The sequence below is a fragment of the Thermobia domestica genome, chromosome 12, assembly GCF_964235325.1.
Source record: "Thermobia domestica chromosome 12, izTheDome1.hap1.1, whole genome shotgun sequence".
Lineage (NCBI taxonomy): Eukaryota > Metazoa > Arthropoda > Insecta > Zygentoma > Lepismatidae > Thermobia > Thermobia domestica.
This window is the reverse complement of record NC_137465.1, coordinates 38,806,277-38,830,952: the sequence shown is the minus strand read 5'-3', so window position 1 is coordinate 38,830,952 and position 24,676 is coordinate 38,806,277. Positions and strand designations below refer to the sequence as shown.

The 24,676-nt window shown below is 36.8% G+C and overlaps 2 protein-coding genes across 2 annotated transcripts; both read left to right on the top strand.

Moving 5' to 3' along the window:
• The first annotated feature begins 9,712 nt into the window (after positions 1-9,712).
• LOC145665935 (uncharacterized) lies at positions 9,713-10,639 on the top strand. The gene has a single exon (XM_081733041.1). It carries the CDS (start codon positions 9,713-9,715, stop codon positions 10,637-10,639), a length of 927 nt encoding a protein of 308 aa, XP_081589167.1.
• Positions 10,640-15,946: 5,307 nt separating this feature from the next.
• On the top strand, positions 15,947-17,152 carry LOC145665934 (uncharacterized). The gene has a single exon (XM_081733040.1). It carries the CDS (start codon positions 15,947-15,949, stop codon positions 17,150-17,152), a length of 1,206 nt encoding a protein of 401 aa, XP_081589166.1.
• Positions 17,153-24,676: the final 7,524 nt, after the last annotated feature.

The following is a 24,676-nucleotide window of genomic DNA, read 5'->3' as shown; positions in this document are numbered from 1 at the left end:
GAGCTCAATATTAACATGTCTTACATAGCTTTGGTTCGATTCTCAACACGGACTGCAACTACCCGTTAAATTGTGCATCCGAAAGGCACTCTTTGTTAAACCTCGCTTATCACTGCTCATCTTAATAATATATATAACTTCACCGCGAAGCAAATGTTGCATTTCTCTCTTTCATTCTAACACAAAACAAAACTAACCACAGCTGTGACACGAAGGAGCTATTTCAAAAAGAAACAAGCTGTGCTTCATAGAGATGTGTACCAAATGATAGAAGTATAAAGTATTGTTTTCTTTCCTGTTTATTGATATCAGTTGGTGTTCTTAATGAGTTTACTCATTAGTTTAGAAAGAGTATATATGGAATTTGGACATATGTTGTACGTATTCTCCTGAGAAATTGATGAGACCAGAAAAATTATAAGGACAGATGGAATAGGTTTAAGCGCATCTACGTGACTTTATCAAATATTTATTCTCCATAATGGTACCACGCGGAAAACTTGGTATAGGCCTACTTTTATCTTTGCCTTCCTCTGTTAGCTGTTTTGTATCATATATATCGGGTGGTTTTGATATTTCTTCTGATCATTAAAACAACAATGGTACCTGTGTGCGTGCAGAAATGCAAAAGCACAAGGTAACTTCCTATTTGTTTTGGAAACAACAAACCCATTTCACGTGTGCGAGAGAAATTGAGCACAGCGAGATCGGGCGTTTACTCACGGTCAGTTCGCAGCAGGAGTCCATGGTAAAAATTTGGCTATCTCGAAAACACTCGCAAAACCTTACAAATACAAAAGACTGCGCTTCAAAGAAAGTTTAGACACAGATGTTTCAATTTTCTTTTAGCATCGTTCTTCAGCAAAAGAGTCGGTTCATTGTATTCGAAAAAGAGAAGGGAGAAAGGGTGAATTTATATTTTATGTGGGGGGTAACGTTGTAAGTAGTATAAACAATACATACCGCTTCCGACTCTGTACGCATACACTAGCCGCGGAGTTCACACACACACACAGAATCAGAGTCCTCACACACCAAGGGTGAGAGCTGTGCCACTGAGTCACAGCGGCCACGGGGCTAGGTCGAGTCCACTTTACGTTCATAGTTTCTTAGTACATAAATGTTACGATTATGAAATAGATTTTCCTTAATGAGCTGCATAAAAACAAAAGCTTTCGAAATGCATTAAACAATTAGCTCGATTTGAGTGTGAACTTAAAGTTATATCAGAGTGTAAATACGGATACGCACCAAAGCTCGAAAACTTAATACACTATTTCTCCTATATAGTCAGCATGTATCAAGCAATCATTCAGCTTTCATTTGAGAGGATGGAAATCGAAGGCTCCTGAACAACTATGCTACTAATGTGCGGAATGTATTTATCTTACAGTGAACTGCTTTGATGCCAAGTGGCCTAACTCCAAAATTGAAATTTTCCAGGAGTGAAAGTTGAAGTTCAATATCTCATGAACAATCCATATTTCTTTTATGTTGGGAACCAAAACCATAACTACTGTATGTAGTTCATTGTTTTATAACTTCAAATATCCTTTTAAAAAATACCTATTCATAGAAGTGGATGGTACTTATCTGTACTAGTTCTTGGCATCCAAGCAGTCCATTTATTGTAATACTAGCTTAATATACCCATTCTTCGCATGGGGGCTGTATTTGGAAGTCAACACCTGTGGAAGTATCACCATTCATTTCAGTGACCGCGAAAACTATGGATTTGACACTAGTATCAATCAATATGGGCTATTTATATATGTCTCGGTATTCCTCACCCGCTGACACCCGGCCCGCATACAGTAGTAGCTGAATTTGCAAGTCATCGCTGATGGAAGTGTCACCATTGATCTCAGCGACCGTGAAAACTATGGATTTGACACTAATGTCGATCAATTTGGATTACTTTTACTACATGTCTCGCTAAACGCCCCCCTGAGACCCCCTGGTTCCAATTTTGACAAAAACGCTTGGCCTTAGACTGGGACCTGGACCAAGGTATCCGTGACCAAAATTTGGTAACTCTCGGTCAACTTGTCTGGTCCCCAGGTCGGTCCCAGTAAACGTCCCCCCCCCGAGACCCCCCTGGTTCGAAATTAAAAAAAAGACGCTTCTTCTTGATCTGGGGCCTGGACTAAGGTATCCGTGACCAAATTTTGGGAACTCTCGGTCCACTCGTCTGGTCCCCAGGTCGCACAGACAGACAGACAAACACACAAACAAACTCTTTATTTTATTTATATTAGATAAGATATACTATGTAAAATAGTCTCGTATCATAATATGTGATATACAACAAATGTTACATTATATATTATCCGTAGCTCGTGATATGCTGCAACATATTAAAGCCTCAGAATAGTTGGGCAAGTGAATAATCCAGAAGTTACATAACCCTATTGCGTTCATGGGAACGAAAACACAATAATTATAGCTATGCTAAATTACTATAGACTACCAACTGCTCATTCAGAGAATTTATGAAGTTCACTCTATCGCAATAGTTTTATACAAACTAGATTTAGACTACGGATAATAGTTTTATACAAACTAGATAGTCAATTATTATTATTATTATCATTATATTTGCAGTACAACCAAATACAACGACATTAACTATTAGTTCTAATTAACTGAATTGAGCTGAAAATTAAATCTTGATCTTTAAAGATTAACTATTAATTTTATGCGTTCTGTACCTTTCTAAAGGAATAAAAGCTGGAATTGGTTTCAAGGCCGTTTCTAAGTGAATACTTTCTTCAAAATAATATTAAAAATTATAGAAAGATTTTCGAGACATTCGAGTCGAGTCGAGATTTTTAAGAGCCGTCTCGACTCGACTCGTGTCTCGACTCGAAAATTCGAGTCGAGAAATACGTTTGTCTCGACTCGTCTCGAATTTTACAAAGTGTGTCTCGACTCGAATCTCGACTCGAATTCGAGTCGAGTCGAGTCGAGATTCGAGACATGTCTCGACTCGAGCGCATCCCTAATGGTTTCCCCTATATATATTTAAAAGAATGCCAATAAAGTGATGGCAATATCCAAACACCCTCAGATGGCAAAAGAATACACACCATCATTTATGTAACTTACACATTGAACATTATACTAACCTACACATCAAACATTATACATGTCGCCAAGCAAATGAATCATTTTCTCACGTGCAGAAATAAATTTGTATCAAGCTTTACTCAGAAGCTTGCAATACACGAGACATATTAAGCATGTGCTAAACTTGAAGTCAACAGCTTGAAATAAGCTTTAGGTGACAAGCCTGTAGCAGGCATTATGTACCAATTTTGAAATAGACTTGAGGTAACAAGCCTGTAGCAAGCATTATGTCCCAAGTTTGAAATAGACTTGAGGTAACAAGCCTGGAGCAAGCATTACGTACCAAGTTTGAAATAAACTTGAGGTAACCAGCCTATAGCATGCTTTATGTAACAAGTTTGCAATAAGCTTGAACTGACAAGCTTGAAACAATCTTGCAGTGCAAGCCTACAATATGCTTGTCGCCTGTCAACTTCGTCGCTTGAATCAGCCTTGATATACGCTTACAGACTTGTCGTAACAAGCTTGGGACAAGCTTATATCCTTGTCACGACAAGCTTATATCATGCTTGTGGAAAGCTGTTTCTGCTATCTGGGTGCTCCCTGAAACTCTTCTCGCAAAAACGACAAAACCCGTATTTCCTACTTTGAAGTCATCTTTGCATCTCTAGAGTTTCGTTTCTTTAATATGGCCCTTTTAGTCAAGGGGACCCTTTTTTGAAAAGGGCCCTTTGCCCTCCTTCACCTATTTTCCGAAGGAAACAAAAAAATACGTGTGGATTTATTTTCGGTCGAGCATATATGTGCTAAGTTTGAAGAAAATCGGACGACGGCAAACCCTTGTGAGGCTATCTCTTTTACACTTTCACTTTTTGGACTTGACGGGCTTTTACACCAAAGTCTTCAATTTCTGTGTGCGCGCCTGTATCAGAGAATTTACAAATCTGCAGCCGTTATATGTGTTGCCCTTGTTGGTAATGAAGTTGAACTACTTGAACTACTCACAGAAAGAATTTTTACATGTAGGCATACAATTTCTATAAATACCGACTTCGTTAAATAGATCATAACAGATCATTGCAATTATTAGGATCATTTTTAATATTGTACGTCCGTTATTCCACGCAAATCTTGTACGGAAGAGGTTTATCTGATTTTTTTTCAATAATGCATAGGTGGATCGATTATCTCGGTTCAGTTATATAATGTGCTATGGGGATCCTATGGTACAATTTGTACCATACGGGTGTTTGATGGTACATTGCGTTATAACTCTTCTATTTGAGCTTTTTCGTCCGGCTTTTTTTTGTTTTTGTTTTTCAAGTCCAGAGGCATTGTAGAAGACATTACGTATGGTTTCACACCTTCCTGCGTCCAGACATAGGAGGTGATGACGTCATAATTTTAAAATATATATTTTCTCTTATGAAACCTATCTTCATTATTTTTTGGCGGGCTTATTTTTGCACGTAGAAGATTGAAATTTTGCACAAACATTCAGTCCACCGAGTAGTATTTTACCAGATGTTTCCTCCGATTTCTGCGTTAAAACAGGAGGGATCCAGAGGGGCAAAGGTTTGAAAAAAGGGATATTTTAACCCCAAAAATCCCGTTTTTCGTCATTTTCCCGCCTTAGATACATGATGGAAACATGTGAGTCATACCGTCTGAAAGGCAGTTCTATTCTGAAGAGAATGATGTGCAAACCATGATCCTAGGGTAATTAGGGATGTATCACGGAATTTTTATCAAAATATACTTCTGTATAGGGGAATATGGGACATTTTCTGAATGTTTTGGGGCGGGCTTATTTTTGCACGTAGAAGATTGAAATTGTGCACAAACATTCAGTCCATCGAGTAGTATTTACCAGATTTTTTTTTTAGATTTTTGCGTTAAAACAGGGGGATCCAGAGGGGTTAAAAGTTGAAAAAAGGGATATTTTTACCGAAAAATCCCGTTTTTCGCCATTTTCCCGCCTTAGATACACGATGGAGACACGTGAGTCATACCGTCTGAAAGGCAGTTCTATTCTGAAGAAAATGATGTGCAAACCATGATCCTAGGATAATTAGGGATGTCTCAGGAAACTTTTTACCTGAGATCATGGTGTTTTACGGTAATTTGGGGCATTGTGGAGATTCTTGAAAATTTCTTCCGCCCTTACTATTCAAGATAGAAGCTTGAAATTTGGCACACCCATTCAGTCCAGCAAGTACTATCTAGCAGATTTTTTTAGATCTCTACGTTCACACAGGGCCGCTCCAGAGGTGCCCAAAGTGTGAAAAGAATTTCCCTCCGAAATTTTCCCTTTGACATCAATTTTCCCTCTTCTTGCATACGATATGGGCATGCAAGTGTTACCATTTGAAAGCCAGCTTCATTGTGAAGAGAATGAGGTATGAACCATGATCCTAGGATAAACAGTGACGATGCAGTAGCTGCTTGACTGAAAGTCTAAAAAATACCCCAAAAACCCAGGATCCCCAAAGGGGTAATGGTAGGTGTCTACGTTCCATTTTTTATACTATTGAAACAAAGGTACTACAAGTTAGGAATCTCGCCGTTAGGTGGCAGTACAAATCTTTCAGCGGTAGACATCTATACCACATAAAATTGAAATTTCTAGTGTGAGAATACTTTTATTATATCTGTTTATAAATACTTCTATACATCTCGCTTAAGCAAGTGAAGGGTTTTACCACGAAATGGAACAACTCATTTTGATGAATCAGTCTTATATAGACTCGCTGCTGAACGGGACGTTAAACTGAAAATCAACTCAGCTCTTTCAGTTCAGTTTATAGAACTGTAAACGAAAATGGTTTGTGTAATTTATACAGAATACTTTGTATAATACGGTCAGTTGGTTCTTATAAAATACCCGTGCTGTGTAAAACGTGGTTATTAACGTCTATTCACAACGGATTTTAATTGAATTTGTTCACCACAAATTTAGAAGAATAAACAAGTTTAAGCATGAACTAAATTTTGTCAAAAACACAAATTCGGTAGACAGTAAAAAAAGGATCACACACTAGAAGTTTCAATTTCGCCCGGTAGTTGTTAACCGCTGTCATCTAACGGTGTCGAGATACATAACTTCTATTACATTCGTTTCTGTAAGTGTTTATTGGTCAACTATGTAAATAATACTCTATTATTAAGCCTAATCGTGTTCATAACATGTTAAGCCTATCCACAAATCACTCCGGTAATTTGCTTATTTTGTTTAATGAACCGTAACTGATATATCAAGTATTGAATCACGTAATAACTTATGTTACACAAGTACACTGGTTCTCAATCTTTTTTTACTGACGACACTTTTACTAGCTGCTTTTTTTTATTGACAGTAAATATAAATTACAGTAGTTTAAAACTATAGATTTCTGTGACACTGGCGCAAATTCCCGGGGAGACGAGGGGGACATGTCCCCTCAATCTTGGACCTGGGGGGGACTGTCCCCCCAATAATCTGACTTATAAAGTGCTTTTTGGAATAAGTGTAATGATTTGTGTCCGACTGCCACAAAGGAATGTGAGATGAAATTGATTTCTCTTGGCTTTTCCATTTCTTTTAAAAAGAATCGTATTCTGTAGTATTTCAAACTGAACTCCGTGCTGTAGTGAGTTTAGTAGTCTCATCAATATGTATTAATTACACTTCTGCTACTCCTCATGCTGGAAAGTTGTCTCAGCTGTAGGTACGGACACAAATTCCGGGGAAATGGGGAGACATGTCCCCCCCCTAACATTGGAACTGGAGGCTCTCTCAATAATCAGTTTTGAAAAGTGCTTTTTGCAGATAAGTGTGATGATTTGTTTCCGACTGCCACAAAGGAAAATGAGATGAAATTGGTTTCTCTTGTTTGTTTTTTTCATTTTTAATGAAAATAAGGGTGTGTGACTATGTGTGACGTAACCTGATGTGAAATCTTATCTCCTGCTCTCCCCTAGGCCCTAGAACACGAAGAGTATATAGACTGCCCAATGTCAGTAGAACCCATCTTTTCAGTAAATGCGCATTTCATCTACTTGTAGTATCAGCCTAGGCATCTACTCATGCTTCGTAAGCCAACTCTATGACCTATGGAACCCGGAAGTTCAATACATCGCTCACAAAAGCTCTCCATTGACTTCTATCCTTAGCCAATTGGATCTAGTTTCTACTTTGCATTCCTATTTTTGCGAGATCCATCTTAATATTGTCTTCCCACCTGCGCCTACGTCTTCCTAATGGTCGTTCTCCGATTGGTCTTACAGCTAACACTTTGAAACCATTCATACTTTTTTCTATCCTGGCTATATGTCCTGCCCCCCTAAGCCTCCTAGACTTGATGACCCTAACAATGTTTGGTAAGCCGTATAATTTATGTAGTTCCTCGTTATGAAGTTTTCGCCATTCCCGATTCCCGTTCCTCTTGGATCCGAATATTCGTCTGAGGATTTTGTTCTCAAATACTGTCAGTCTATGTTCTTCCCTCAGAGTAAGCTATCATGTTTCAAAACCATACAGAACAACGGGCATGATTATCGTTTTATATATTTTAAGCTTCAAATTCCTCGACAGAATTCGCGACAACAAGAGATTTTGAACTGAATAATAACACGAATTCCCTGCTTTTAGTCGATATTTAATTTCTTCGTGAATATGATTTTCGTCTGTTAATATTGATCCTAGATTTTTGAAAGTATTCACTTTATCAAAAGTATTATTTAATATTTTTAACGCATTCATAATTTGCCGTGTTACGGTCCCGACGCACTTCCATGTATTTAGTTTTCTCTGCATTTCTTTCTATTGTTCTCCTGTCATCCCCTATTAAATTTACATTATCAGCGTCCGCATAACCTGGTGAACACCATTCAACTCTAAGCCCTCGATGCTATCTTTGATTTTCCTTATAGTGTATTCCAAGGCAAAGTTGAATAATAATGGCGACAACGCATCTCCTTGTTTCAGGACATTCTCGACGTGAAAGCTCGTGGCCGAAACTTTTCCTACACGGACTTTACTTTGGGATTCATTTAAATATGCCTTAATTAATCTATTTAGCTTTTTCGGTATTCCAAATTCTGTAAGAACGTTGTACAATATTTCTGTCCTAACCGAGTCGTAAGCCTTTCTAAAATCAATAAATAGTTGATGCACTGGGCTACTGTATTCCCACTTCTTTTCGAGTATTTGGAGAATGGTAAATATTTGGTCGATAGTTGATCAATTTCGTCTAAATCCGCACTGATAATCTCCAATAATTTCATCTGCGTATGGGGTCAATCTTGCTAATAGAATGTTTGAAAGCATTTTATATGATGTTGACAGAAGAGAGATGCCTCGATAATTATTACAGTTAGTTTTGTCGCCTATCTTGTGGATTGGAGCAATGATTGATTCTTTCCACTCTTGTGGCAATTCTTCCTTGTAGATAAGGAGAATGAGTTTGTGTATTTTATTCCACAATTTTTCGCCTCCAATTTTTCAGGCGGAATTTCGTTTACACCCGAGATTGGTGTTTCTTTCATTTCTTTATAGCGATTTCTACTTCTATTCGGTTGGGTTCTGAAATATACGGTTCTGCGGTGTGCATCTCCCTTTCTCCCCGCACATTAGTTTTTTGCTGCGTGTTAAGCAAATCGTCAAAGAAATCTTTCCATCAGTGAGAACTGTTCCATCAGCTTTCTTTAATATAAGCAGAGGTTGATAGCCTTTCTTAAATTCCTTGATCCCTTTATACATGTCCCGGATGTTTTTATTTTTACTATTATCTTCAAGTTCCTTAATTTTAGCTTTCAAAAAATCGCGTTTCTTTATTCTAAAAGTTTTGGAAGTTTCCCGCCTGATGTCTATGAAATTTTGTGTAGTTATTTCATTCGGATTTTGTAGCAAACGTAATTTTGCCTGTTTTCTCTTCTCTGCTAGTTCGAACCATGGTTTGTTCCTACGTATTTCCGAGTGTCCCAATTTTTCTTTTGAGAGAGGATGCTTTGTAAGCAAAGAAAAGAATTCGATTGCTGGAATATTTTTCTCCATAATTTTAAGGTTACATCTGTTAACTAAAGAGTATATGCAGCGTTGCCAGACTCTCAGCTCGAATTGGCAACATTGGCAACATTGGTTGAACACAGTTGTTTGGGTTTAAGTGGCTCTTCAATATTTAACTGTATCAGGTGGATTTTTGTTTTATAGAAGAGATTTAATGATGCTGAATGATGTATGAATGTTCAGTGAGTAACACTAAGAAGCTGTGTGCTTGAACGTGAAATAACAGAATGAATATATTGAAGAAAGTGTGAGTGCCTGACTGGATGAAGCTATAAACAAGGTAGGGCCACCTTCGTGTTCTTTGTATGGATAACTTTTCACATTAGTTGTGTGGGACTGCAAACCATTTTACAAAATAGAGTTAAGATATTTGTAGGCCTCAAGGGAAGTGAAGTGTTGCATGATGAAGCCCATTTTGATGCAATTTGAGTGAAATTGAATCACCTCTCCGGTTGCCATTAATCAGTATTGCAAATCAGCTGCAAAAAGTGTTGCAAACTCGCTTTCTGAAAAAGTCAAAACAGTGGTACCAGTGCGCTAAACAAAATTTACTCTTGCAATTCTGTGAAAAGGTTCGATCAGTGTAAATACTTTAAAATGCAATCAGACAAATGCCATTGCCCTGTGTGTGGGAATCAGGTGGGGAAAAGTGAAGATGAATTAAATTGTAAAGGTAAATGTAACGATTGGTTTCATAAGAACTGTGTCAAAATATCGAAGGGAGAATATGACAAATTGCTCAAAGACTCTCGTGCTCGCTGGAGTTGTGGCCGGGAGGACTGCGATATGAGAGGTAGCTTGAAAAACCAGTCTCTGCAAATCAAAGAACAGTTGGATGCATTAAGGAAAGAGTTCTCAGATAATTTCAATAAACTATCTAAAAACTACAGCAAACTGGAAACGAAATTGGACTCAGTGGTTAAGGAAAATGAAGACATACGGAAAGCAATGCAATTCAAAGACGCTGTCTTCGAAGAACTCAGGAAAGATATAAAAGAACTGAAGAATGGAATTAATGAGTGTTCAAATAATAGTGCAAGTAAGAAAGAATTGGAAGAGTTGAACCAATACCAAAGAAGGAACAACCTTGAGATTCATGGTGTCCCAGAAGATGGTGAAAATCTTTATACGACCATAAGCAATCTTGGCAAAGCATTGGGGGTAACGATAACAGAACAGGACTTAGATATAGTGCATCGTATTCCAACTCGAAAAGAAGAATGCGAAAAGCCTATCATTGTACGTTTTGTTAACAGGTGGAAGAAAGAAGCGGTGCTAGCAGCGAGGAAATCCAAACCAAACTTAACAAGTGCAGATTTTGGCATTAAGAAGGCCCCAAAAAAGATATATATTAATGAACATCTTACAGCGTACAACAAAACTCTGCACAAGAAGGCAAGGGACCTCCGACCTGAGGTCAAATACGTGTGGGTGAAGGACTGTAAAGTGTACGTAAGACAACATGAAAATTCCCCAGCGGTGTGGATAAGGGATGATGATGATATTAAAAAGTTCCGCAATTGAAAACCATGTTAAGTAACCACGTTATAGTTTAAGGCAGTTTATGGATTACAATTTAGATAACGATACTTCAACATTTAGAATAAACATAAGTGAAAACACTTTTGGCTGTATAGATGATTATGTAAATGTCCAGTTAAGCTTACATTCGAAAACAAAGAAATTTTCTGTATTGTATATTAACGCCAGAAGTATAAGAAACAAATGGGATGAAATTGAATTGTTGTTGTTAAGAATACCCAAAATTGATGTTATCGTTATTGTCGAAACATGGCTATATTCTGGAGAAAGTGATTATTATAATATACAGAATTATACAGGCTTTCATGTGAATCGAAATTGTAAAAGAGGGGGTGGAGTTGCTATTTATCTCCAAAACGATTGGTGGATAAGCTTGCATATGTGCATCATTTTTATTCATATTAGTTTCATTTTTTTGTATATAGTTTAGTGGTTTAGTGAATTCTTTGTGATTCTTTTAGTGATTTTTCTGGTGAGTTTTAGTGAGTTGTGTTTGCATTGGCTGGCAACAGTGCCTTCAGTGTGCTATTCAAGTGTGTCTGTGCATTCGACAATGTGCTTCGAAGTTCAACTAGACAAGCATATTCATTAATAGTTTCAGAAAAGCATATTTATTCATAGGTTTTAGAGAAATACTCATGTTCATTAATATACAAGATTTACATGTTCTTAACAGTGTTTTAGAGTGCTACTCAGTTTATGTGTGATCGAAGACAAAGTATGATGGTTAGCAAGCAACATGTGGTTTAGCTAGCAGCAAGCAACGATTACTGCAGAAAGATGTTAAGATAAGTAATTCATTGTACTAATATTTAAGTATTATATCAGTATATTAACATATGAACAAAGCATGTTATATTTATCATATTAACACATGTACCTTTAAATAAGAATTGAAGCAAGTAACATCTAAAATATTCGTCAAGTCTTATTTCTCGTTCCTTCATGATATCTGGGTGAATCAGTAAAATGGGTTTAATCATACAGTTCATTAGCTTTGGATGTGATATGTGTGATTTGTAAATAAAGTACATAAACATATCACCCCTTCATACATCATCATTTTTTTGGTCCTCCGTCCACCGGATGTCAGAACGAGAAACGTGACTTTGCATTGTTTGTTCTCGTGTGTGTTTGTGTGGGTGCTGCTGTCATAAGCAGGACAAAGCTGTTCATATTAGTGCAGTGGTGTGTGTGCATTCAACCCAGCTGAATTCAAGGTTACACGTTTGTAAGTCACTCAGAAGTAAAAAAAAAAAAATTGTCAGCGGTTTGAGTAGTTAAAAAAAAAAGACTGAAACAATGGCAGAAGTGCAGTTGGGTCAATTAATTAAGAAACGTGCTTCGGTCAAAGGTCAGGCAACAAGAATACAGACATTTCTTCAAAAACTACAGAATGAAAATAAACCTAGCATACAAGAAGCAAGAACGAGGCTAGTTGCACTTGAAGGGGTTTTTATTAAGTTTGATGAGATACAGTCAGAAATAGAGCTCTTGGATGAGACGGGTGAACAAGAAACGCACAGAATTACATTCGAGGAACTGTATTATGATTCAAAGGTTATGTTACAAGAATTTATTGATAGTTTTGAACAAAAAACGGATTCAGGGGCAGCAAATAACAAAGCTGCAAATTGTGGTAGTAGTTCAGTACAATTGCCTAAAATTTCTTTGCCCATATTTTGTGGTAAATACGAGGAGTGGTCGCCCTTTAAGGACATTTTCATTTCCCTTATTCACAATAACGAATCATTAAGTACAGTTTGTAAGTTTCAATATTTGCGCACATCGCTCAAGGGAGAAGCGTTTACATTAATAGCAAATCTGCCAACGGTAGAAGTAAATTACGAAATTGCATGGAAGCTTCTTGTTGAACGCTACGAAAACAAACGGTTGATAGCTTCGACATATGTACGAGGGTTGCTCAATATCAAGCCAGTAATGAAAGAAAACGCTAAAGACATTAGACAATTTGTAAATACTGCACGTAGTAATTTTCAAGCCCTTGAAGCATTGAATTTGGACAAACCTTTGCATGACGTACTCCTAACACAACATTTAGTAGAAAAACTTGATTCGGCAAGCAAAAGGGAATGGGAAGCTGAGCAAAGTAGTGACTCCTTTCCATCGTTTTCGGAATTATTTTCATTTTTAGAAGGTCGTTGTCAAATGTTAGAAAACATTCGTCCTACTCAATCTGAAAGTACTTATGACAACAAAAGTGTAGATTCCAAAGCAAAAAGAAAGAATAACAGTCAAGTGAGTTCGTTTGTTACTGTGCTTCCAAATGCATGTAATATTTGCCGTAGCAAAGAAACGCATGCTGTTTTTCGCTGCCCAGAATTTCTGAGTGCTAACATTAATCAAAGAAAGGAGCTCGTGAAGCAAAATAAACTATGTTTTAATTGCTTAGGTAATAAACATCAAGTAAGGGCATGCAAATCAAGTACTTGTAAGAAATGTAATTTTAAGCATAATACACTGTTGCATGAAGATACTACTCAGGAGGCTACTAACAAAGACAGTTCAAGCAAAACAAATAACAATAATACTAACGTACCTAAAGTTAAGGAACAGAATCAGGTTAAGGTTCAACCACAGGACTCTTATTGCTCATTTAAGATTAATTATGGTCAGCAAATCTTATTAGCAACAGCGTTAGTTAACGTAACAGACACTAAAGGTCGTTTTCAACAATGCAGAGTGTTATTAGATGCAGCGTCTCAATCGAATTTTGTCAGCGAAGCTTTAGTTCATAGATTAGGTCTCAAGAAAACGAAAAATCGTGTTCCCATTAGAGGTATCAATTCTGTAACCTCCGAAGCTCAGCACAGTGTTGAAGTTCATATTTATTCAAGAACATGTGATTTTAATGCAGTGGTCGATTGTTTAGTATTGCCAAACATTACCGGTTGCATACCTTCTAAGGATATCGATTACAGTAATTGGAACTTGCCAAAGGATATTTGCTTAGCCGATCCAAATTTTCATCGCTCGTCGTCAGTAGACATGCTTATAGGTGCGGGGTTATTCTACAGTCTCCTCGAGCCAGGCCAGAAGACTAGAAAAGGAAATTATCCAGTTTTGCAGGAAACGAAGCTAGGATACGTTGTCGTCGGAAATATGCCTTCAATACCCGAAGAAGCCAACCAGTCGGTAATTTCATGTTTTTCTCAGATGGAGACAGACTTGGATACACAATTGAGAAAATTCTGGGAACTCGAAGATCTTCAGACTAAGATTTACACGCCGGAAGAAGAAAATTGTGAGAAGCATTTTTTAAAAAATACAACCAGAAATGGAGATGGAAGATTTATTGTCAAATTACCAAAGAAGGAAGAGAATGCAGCTTTAGGAGAGTCTTACAACACGGCACTACAAAGATTTAAGCAGCTTGAAAGAAGATTGCTACAAAATCCTGAGTTTCATAAACAATATGCCGCCTTCATGAATGAGTATTTAAGTTTGGGTCACATGCGAAAGGTTACAGAAGAAGACGTGAACAGCAGCAGCAGTTGTTATCTTCCACATCATCCTGTATTCAAGATGGACAGTACAACAACTAAATTAAGAGTGGTTTTTGATGCAAGTGCAAAAACGTCTAATGGCAAATCATTGAATGACATTCTTCAAGTTGGGCCAATTGTTCAAGATGACTTGTACTCCATTATTTTAAGGTTTCGGTTGTATCCAGTTGCATTCACAGCAGACTTAGAGAAAATGTACCGCCAAATATTAATTCATGATGAGGACAAGGGTTTACAACGCATTCTTTGGAGAAATTCAGTAGAAGAACCGATCCAGTCGTATGAGTTACAAACAGTGACGTACGGGAGTTCGTCAGCATCCTTCTTGGCAACAAGATGTCTGAAGCAAATAGCGGAGGAAAATTCCAAGGAATTTCCAGAAGCAGCAGAAGTAATAAAACACAATTTCTACATTGATGATGTGTTAAAATCAGTACCAAACGTGTCAAAGGCCTTAGAACTACAGAAGGATCTTATTAATATTTTAAGCAGAGCAGGTTTCAAGCTTTGTAAATGGAGTTCTAACAAAGAAGAAGTACTTCATGGAGTTCCTGAAGACTTCAGGGAAAAACAACAGCCAATCATACTTGGTCAGCAAGACGGTGTTAAGACTTTAGGAATAGCATGGATTCCATTAACAGACAAACTTATAATTTCGAACAAAATTTGTAAACACGGAACTGCAGTAGAAAGTAATGTTGCAATGACAAAAAGACAAGTCGTCAGCATAGTGTCATCTATCTTCGATCCATTAGGTCTAATCGCTCCAATTGTCATCAAATACAAGAATTTCTTACAGAAGTTGTGGAAGACAGGGATGGATTGGAATGACTCATTAGACACAGTCCTACAAGTTGAGTGGAATCAATTAATGTCTTGGTTACCTGCGATGGCGAAGATACAAATTACAAGAAACGTAATGTCTTCGGAGAACGTTAAGGAAATTCAATTACATGGTTTTTGCGATGCAAGTGAAGAAAATTTTGGAGCAGTAGTGTACATCAGGGCTACAGACGAACAAGGAAACATTGAAGTCAATTTACTTTGTTCAAAGTCGAAGGTTGCACCACTGAAGAAGCAAACTTTGCCTAGATTGGAATTATGTGGAGCACTGTTACTTTCGAAGCTAATAGACAAAACGCTATCCATATTGAATATAGAGGTCAGTGGTATACACCTGTGGACAGACTCGACGATAGTTTTGTCATGGATCAAATCACCTCCCAATCGTTGGAAGACATTTGTATCCAACAGGGTGGCTCAAATTCAGAGAATCACATCAATCAATCAATGGCACCACGTGCCTAGTAAAGAAAATGCGGCAGACATAGTTAGTCGAGGAGCGGATCCCAATACTCTTATTCAGTCTCGAGAATGGTGGCATGGTCCAAAGTTTCTTCACACAGCAGAATGGCCATGTCAAGAACAAAATGAGCCGGCTAATATTCCAGAAGAGAAGAAAGTCATGATAAGTTTGGTGGCAGTTCATGAAACAAGCTTTATGAAAAGGTATTCATCGTTAAACAAAATGTTGAGAGTAGTAGCATATTGTTTGCGATTCAAACATAATTGTCTTTCCAAGAAATTAGAAAGAAAAACCGATAGTCTTGACGCTTCGGAACTTCGTTTAGCGTTACACAGATGTATCAAGATGGTACAACATACTACCTATCATCAAGAAATATTGAACTTGCAGCAACAAATGGAAGTTTCAACAAAGAGCCCAATCAAGGATCTTTTTCCATTTCTGGACACGGAAGGAATGCTAAGAGTAGGAGGAAGATTGGAAAATTCAAACTTGGAGTACGACAACAAGCACCAATTCATCCTACCTGCAGGTCATCATTTCACCCATCTGATAGTCAAAGAAGAACATAAAAGGTTGCTTCATGCAGGACCACAGCTTCTTATTGCATCTTTGCGTACAAGATATTGGATTCCAAGAGCTAAGAAGATGGTCAAGGCAATAGTACACAATTGTTTGGTTTGTTTCAAGTGGAGATCAACAAGTTCATCACAGTTAATGGGACACTTACCCAAGGAGAGAGTAAATGAAGCAAGACCATTTGTACACGTGGGAGTTGACTATGCAGGATTCTTTAATGTCAAGCCCACGATTCGCAGCAAAATTCAAATGAAAGTCTATGCAGCGTTGTTCATCTGTTTAGCCACTAGAGCAGTTCACCTAGAAATAGTTTCAGACTTAACTTCTCAAGCTTTCATCGCAGCATTGAAGAGATTTATTGCTAGGCGAGGAAAATGCTTATCTATCTGTAGCGACAATGGTTCCAACTTTGTTGGCGCCAATCGAGAATTGCAACAATTTTTTGAATCTAAGACTAACCGAAAGGACATCCTGGAATACTCAGCTCAAGAAGGTTTAGAATGGAAATTCATTCCTGCCAGATCTCCTCACATGGGGTCATGGGAAAGTTCAATAAAATCCATGAAGTACCACCTACGGCGTGTAGCAGGAACTGCAAGTCTGACATACGAAGAGTTGAACACGTTACTTATTCAAATTGAAGCCATTCTAAATTCAAGACCATTGACAGCCATTTCCAACGATCCTACAGATCCAATGTATCTCAGTCCAGGACATTTTTTGATGGGAGCTACACTTCTCAGCCTTCCGGAACCAGATCTACTGGACGTACCTATCAACAGATTAGGAAGATGGCAACGGATTCAACAAATGAAGCAGCATATTTGGAAACGTTGGTCAAGGGATTACCTCAACCAGTTACAACAAAGAAGAAAATGGAAGTCAGCTCAGCCTAATCTACAACCGGGCATGGTCGTATTGTTAAAAGAAGACAATGTTCCTCCTCAAGTGTGGAAGTTAGGTGTGATTGAAGAAGTTCATCCGGGCAGTGATAATTTAGTGCGAGTGGCAACTGTGAAGTGTAAAAGTGGCATTTTTCGGCGCAGTGTTGCTAAATTAATTCCTTTGCCCCTAGAGCATTAATTGATTGTGTCCAATCAAGGAGGGGGAGGATGGATAAGCTTGCATATGTGCATCATTTTTATTCATATTAGTTTCATTTTTTTGTATATAGTTTAGTGGTTTAGTGAATTCTTTGTGATTCTTTTAGTGATTTTTCTGGTGAGTTTTAGTGAGTTGTGTTTGCATTGGCTGGCAACAGTGCCTTCAGTGTGCTATTCAAGTGTGTCTGTGCATTCGACAATGTGCTTCAAAGTTCAACTAGACAAGCATATTCATTAATAGTTTCAGAAAAGCATATTTATTCATAGGTTTTAGAGAAATACTCATGTTCATTAATATACAAGATTTACATGTTCTTAACAGTGTTTTAGAGTGCTACTCAGTTTATGTGTGATCGAAGACAAAGTATGATGGTTAGCAAGCAACATGTGGTTTAGCTAGCAGCAAGCAACGATTACTGCAGAAAGATGTTAAGATAAGTAATTCATTGTACTAATATTTAAGTATTATATCAGTATATTAACATATGAACAAAGCATGTTATATTTATCATATTAACACATGTACCTTTAAATAAGAATTGAAGCAAGTAACATCTAAAATATTCGTCAAGTCTTATTTCTCGTTCCTTCATGATATCTGGGTGAATCAGTAAAATGGGTTTAATCATACAGTTCATTAGCTTTGGATGTGATATGTGTGATTTGTAAATAAAGTACATAAACATATCACCCCTTCATACATCATCAATTGGACTGGTAGTATTGTAAAATCAATTAATAACATTCATAATATTCTTGCTATTCAACTCTGTGTAGGTTCCAAATTAATTACATTGGTAGACGTTTATAATCCACACAGAAGTAATATTGAAAACCTTTTAGGAGACCTTGAAGAAATAACTCATTGTTTTAGTAACAGTATAATGTACATATTAGGTGATTTCAATGTCGATACATTAAAACGAAAAGAGAACGAAACTATATATTATAATTTGTTTATTAATTCAAATGGTTTATGTCAGGCTAATGTAAAATACCCAACAAGGGTTACTGATAAAAGTGAATCTTTACTTGACCATGTCATTATTAACAAACTGGAACATGAGGTGCAAATTAATAATATAGCAATAGATCTTAGCGATCATAATATCTTAATTATGAACACTAACTTAACTCAGGTCCAGTCTTCAGCGACTAAGCTAGAGGTTCAAAACAGTTGTGCTAAAATTGATTTTAAGAAAGCAAATGGCTATTTTTAAGAAATGAGTTAACTTTTGATGGGAATAACATCGATGAATGCTATAATCAATTAATTTCGTATATAAATGTTGGAATTCAAAAAGCTATAATTAATTGCAAAAATATAGTTAAAACTCGTAAGTATTACAAAAATAGTTGGATGACTGAACATTTATTATCACTAATACGTAGAAGAGATAAATATTTTGTTCTTACAAAAAAATATCCTGGAAATAATTTCATACGTGAAGAGTACAAGAACGTGAGAAATTTAGTTACGAAAGAGAAACGAAATCTAAAAAATGCGTTTTATCACGAACAAATTATGAATAATATAAATGACCCTCGAAAATTTTGGTTAGTAGTTAATGAGATTTTAACAAACACAACCCAGCATAAAAAATCAGAAGTGGCTAAATTACGTGTTGGTGAAATAGAAATAGTTGACCAAGAAGTACCTAACGCACTTAATAAATATTTCACAAATGTAGGAATAGACTTGGTATCTCAAATCTCTAAAGTACATGACCAAGAGTACGGCAATCAAAGCAGAGTTAATTCGTTTTACTTCGAGCCTGTGACTGCTGATGAAGTTTTAGCTGTTATTAACTCACTAAAGATGAAAAGAAATACGGTAAAAGATAATCTTACCAACGAAATTTTAAAAAAAATGTAAAAATACATTAAAGTACTGTTTAGCTGATTTCATTAATCTTTCTTTTGAGCTTGGTTCATTTCCGGCTTTGTGTAAAGTAGCAAAAGTTGTACCAGTTTTTAAAGGGGGTGATAAATTACAACCATCTAAATTATTTCCATTCTAAACTGTATGTCAAAAATAATAGAAAAGTGTGTATACAATAAGGTAATTAGGTATCTGGAGTCATTTAACTTCTTTTACGAACACCAATATGGATTCAGGAAAAAGTGCAGTACATTAAACGCAACTGTTGATTTAGTAATTGAAGTAGAAGAGGCTTTAGACAACAATAAACTAGCAGCAGGGTTATTTATTGACTTAAAAAAGGCCTTCGATACAGTTGACCATGCAATCTTGCTTAAAAAATTGGAAAAAACTGGAATAAGAGGAGTGACTCTGAAATGGTTTAAAAGTTACCTGAACAATAGAACACAATATGTGTATGTTAATGGTCAAGAGAGCATTGCATTACCAGTTCTTCATGGTGTGCCACAAGGGTCAGTTTTAGGTCCACTATTATTTTTGATTTATATAAATGACATAAAGGAGTTAAACCTCAAAGGTAAAGTTGCCTTATTTGCAGATGACAAAACAATACTTTATGTTGAAAACTCTGTCCAAGAACTATTGTGTAATATAAAATACGATTTAAACATTTTAAGTCGGTGGCTTTGCGAAAACAAATTGGTGCTTAATCCCTCCAAAACAGTGTTTCTAGTGTTTCATAAGCCTTCATTTAAAACACGGATCCCTGACAAACTACAGGTAGATGAATTGACTATACTCAGAGCACGTACTGTAAAATACTTAGGTCTGGTACTGGATGAAAATATGAAATGGGACAAACATATATTAATGTTAACACAGAAGATATCACCAGTTGTGGGAGTTCTCAGTCGTTTACGTAATATCGTACCAAATTCAAGTGTTAGAGCAGTATACTATTCACTCATTCAATCCCACCTATCTTACTTATCGGTAATCTGGCAGAATGGTAGGCAATCAGATATAAAGAGATTAGCAATTCTCCAAAAGAAAGCAATAAAGTCAATGTATGGATTACCTCCCAGATATTCCAGCAATAGTTTGTACATGGCCTCAGGAATATTACCACTAAATTTAATTACAAAAGTTCAAACAAGTATTTTAATCTATAAAATTATAAATTCCCAGACACATATTAATCTCAGGCTTCAAAAAAATAACGATATTCACGAACACAATACTAGACGTAGAAATGCACTACATATAAGAAGAATGAACTCAACTAACTATGGCACAAAGAGTGTCAAATACAGGCTACTCAAAACGTATAACGACCTTCCAGATAAACTTAAAAATTGTTGTAGTGAATATATATTTAAGAAACAGGTGACACAGCATTACTGGGAGCAGTTTATGGCTCATTGTAAATAACTGTCAGCTATATGATATTTCCCTAAATTTGTTGTTAATGTAAATTACATATATAATCCATAACTATAAAAGTTTCTGTTCATGTATTTCATATATTGTTATTCAAGTTAACATCTTATGCAATATTTTGAATTTCTATTATTGTTCCGGGTATTAGTAGTTACCATGTATTTCCTTTTCTTATATATATATATATATAATGTACTTTATTTCCATTATTGTTTATTTTTTTCTTTATTTTATTTGTCTCTTTTTAGTCTATGACAAACATATATTGTCATGTTATATTATTATTGAAGTATGTACGTATTGGATTGTACTGCCCCTTAATGTGAGCATTAGCTCGTTGGGGCCAAAGGAAAGTGAATAAATAAATAAATAAAAATAAAATTATTCCAAAACCTGATCGAAATTATGCTAGATTTGTTCAAATTATGCTAGATCCTCATAATTACTAATTCAGGAGTTTTAAAAGAAAAAAAAACGAAGTTGAGATACGATAACGTAACTTAAAATACGCAGAGCGTAAGAATACATGTATAGAACTCAATACTTCACGCACCAAAGCTTTAACTCAACTAAACTAGTGCAGTCGTTGCTAGACTCAATGGCGTATATATAGTATAAATGAATGCAAAATGTTTGTGTACATATTTTGAAAGAAAATTATCTCGCAGCATAAGCGGCGTTGGGAATTGTCTGCCCATGACTCGCAGTTAGAGGATTAGAAAAGCCTGGGTGCAGCCAAAAAAAAAAAAAAAAGAAAAAAAAAGAAAGAAAAGAAAAAAAGACCAAAGCCGTTTCTAACTTACTTCGGAAAATGATACTGCCTGTATGGTTTACTGACTGTATGAATCAATGGGAGGTGATACATTTCTGCCGTTCTTTTTCTTCTCACGACCAACTTCTTTCTCATCTCCAGGTGTTGCGGCTTTTTGATAAACTTGCTGAAATTATGCTAGATTTGGGCAGGATGCTAAAAGCAAGATGCTAGATGCTAAAGGCACGCAAATTATGCTAGATCTAGCATCATTATGCTAGATCTGGCAATGCTGAGTATATGACATGTGTCAGTTGTGTCTGTAACGTTTCCTGTAATGTTATTGAGATTATCATCATTTTGCTCAAATACGAGTATTGTTGCGTCATACATAATTGATATTCTTTCTTCATAGTTTTGGGGAAGTCATTATTTGTATTATTATATTATTATAAATGAATTTTAACGTGGATCTTTGTGGATGCCTAATTAGAAACATACCAATTATAAATATGCATGTATTCAGATTTCAGAATGTGTTCACGGCAGTGATTTGTAATATTGATATGTGCTACTACTTCATCTACATCGCCTAATACAGGGTGGTCGTGCATCAATGTCGGAAAATTCGGGAGATGAATCTACAGGTAAAAACAAGCAAAAAATGTCATATGAACATTGGGTGAATGCGGCTTAGTTTGGGCGCTGGAGGCGTTTGAAATGTCACCTTCCGAGGCGGCAATTCGCAATATCGCAAGAACGGAGAGAAATACGAATGTCGGGTCAAAAGATATCAGAGGAAACCCCATCCGAAGAATCCAATTATGCATAAGTGATGGCGAAACAGTGGCGGCGCTAGAGGGGGCACAAAGAAAGTGAATGAAACATGGAGAAAAGTGAATAATTTACACTGAAAAATTGTAGGAGGGGATGTTATTTGGAACATGCAGCAACAAATGTTAATGAACAAAGGCAACAATGGCTACGCTGAAGGGACACTATGGGAGGCGGAATGTAGGAATACGGTATCTGTATAACAGAGAGAAATAGGAATGTCGGGTAAGAAGATTTCAAAGGAACACCCATCCGAAGAATCCAATTATGCATAAGTCATGGCAAAGCAGTGGCGGCCCAGGGAACACAAAGAAAGTTGATGAAACGCGGAGAAAAGTTCTTCCACAGATATTGTTCTCGGATGAGGCATTCATACGGGATGGCATTACAAATGTCCGCAATGACCCTTAATTGACACCCAACCACCCGCATGCAATTCTAGAGACGAAGCATCATCAGCGTTTCGAATTGCATGTGTTGGCTAGTATTATTGATGATGACGTTGTGAAACAACACTTCTTACCACAGCGATTGAACGCAAGCAATATCGTACATCCAGTTTCTGACCTAGGGCCTACCTATTCTACTTAAAGACGTGTCACTGAGAACACGACAGTGTATGTGGTTTATGCATGATGGCGTCCCTTCCCATTCATGTTCCACTATTCGTGCATATCTGAACGAAAAGTTTCCACGCAGGTAGATAGATCGTGGAAGCAAAGGAGTATGGCTTCCACGTACACCCAATCTGAATACCCTAGACTTTTTCCTGTGGGGTTACGTGAAGACTCTCGTGTATACACGACCCGTGTATGGCATTGAAGATCTTCGCTAGCGTGTATGAGCTGCATTTTCCACACTAAGGCAAACTCCAGCGTTGTTGCCAAAAGTTTGAGAATCCTTACGCCATCGTGTAACTGTCTGTCTCGAAGAACAAGGAGGACATATTGAACACCTTTAAGACAGCATTATATTGACCACGTTAAGTACAATATCTCTTGTTTTTACAAAACAATGGGCCTCATCTTCCGTACGTGTTTTGTACGATTTGCATGTATCATCACTAAGAGTGTTTAACTATTTTTTTGTAGCTCCCATGCGCAGCCACTGTTTCGCAGTACGTGCTCATAATTGGATTCTTCGGATGGGGTTTTCTTTGATATCTTTTGACCCGACATTCCTATTTCTCTCTGTTATACAGATACCGTATTTCTACATTCCGCCTCCCATAGTGTCCCTACAGCGTAGCCATTGCTGCCTTTGTTCATTAACATTTGTTGCTGAATGTTCCAAGTAACATCCCCTCCTACAATTTGTCAGTATAATTGTTCACTTTTCTCCATGCTTCATTCACTTTCTTTGTGCCCCCTCTAGCGCCGCCACTGTTTCGCCATTACTTATGCATAATTGGATTCTTCGGATGGGGTTTCCTTTGATATCTTTTGACCCGACATTCGTATTTCTCTCCGTTCTTGCGATATTGCGAATTGCCGCCTCGGAAGGTGACATTTCAGACGCCTCTAGCGTCCAAACGAAGCCGCATTCACCCAATGTTCATATGACATTTCTTGCTTGTTTGTTTTTATCTGTATATTCATCTCCGGAATTTTTCGTCATTGATGCACGACCACCCTGTATATAATATACTCTACAACAGGTTCACCTCAGAAATTAGATTCATCTACCGTAATATGAGTTTCATCTCCCTTCCCTAGAATAAGCCTCAAATCTGCCCACCACCCAATGTTGAAGACAACGAATGGCGTATTTAGGATTTTGTTTGGAGGGGCTACGTCCAACACAAGGAAGGAAGTGGGCAATTGCCCACCTGAGTTTGAGAATTAAAAATATTTTAATTTATGCATAAATCGATGTTATAATGGCAAGAATTGCAGACCGATAAATCATATATATATATATATATATATATATATATATATATATATATATATATATATATATGATACAAAAATTTAGGAGTGAATCTAACCCTTTATTCTATTCATACAAGAAAAAGGAAACATCCTCTTGGCCTTCCTAATTTCCCGGGCTAATTATTCCCCCGTTTTGATTTTCTTTAATTCAAACATTTCCTTCTTTTAAAAATAACTAACCGATATAATTTTTCCTTTGTTAAAATAACCAAAGTCCTGTCATGTTGACATCTGCGCAAGTTGATGTGGAACACCAGTTTCGCTTATAAACTCCTCTTAGTTTTGATCTTACTGATGACGGCCGACTTGAATCACAACTGACAACGTTCGATAAAGTATGATAAGCGAAATGAAAGAAACAGAAAAGTAGAAAGGACGAAAGAAAGAACAAAAGGACGCAGTTCTTATATGGAATGAAATTTGACAAATACAATATTATTTCTGAACAAAGAGCATAAGAAAATGGAAAGTCAATGACATTCTTAGAAATGGTAAGAAGGATTATTGTTGTGCGTGGAATGCGAAAAACTAACAAATGTATTTCGGGGAAAGCTTAAGCCCAGTCCGATATATCCCCTAAATACGCCACTGAAGACAATTCTGCTCCCCTGATCCTTCCCAGCATTGTTTTTCAACATCATAAATATTTTGAACATCGCTTAT

Bases quoted from the DNA above. Each gene is read 5' to 3' on its own strand.
- LOC145665935 (XM_081733041.1), top strand. From the start codon at position 9,713: ATGCAATCAGACAAATGCCATTGCCCTGTGTGTGGGAATCAGGTGGGG.
- LOC145665934 (XM_081733040.1), top strand. From the start codon at position 15,947: ATGCTAAGAGTAGGAGGAAGATTGGAAAATTCAAACTTGGAGTACGAC.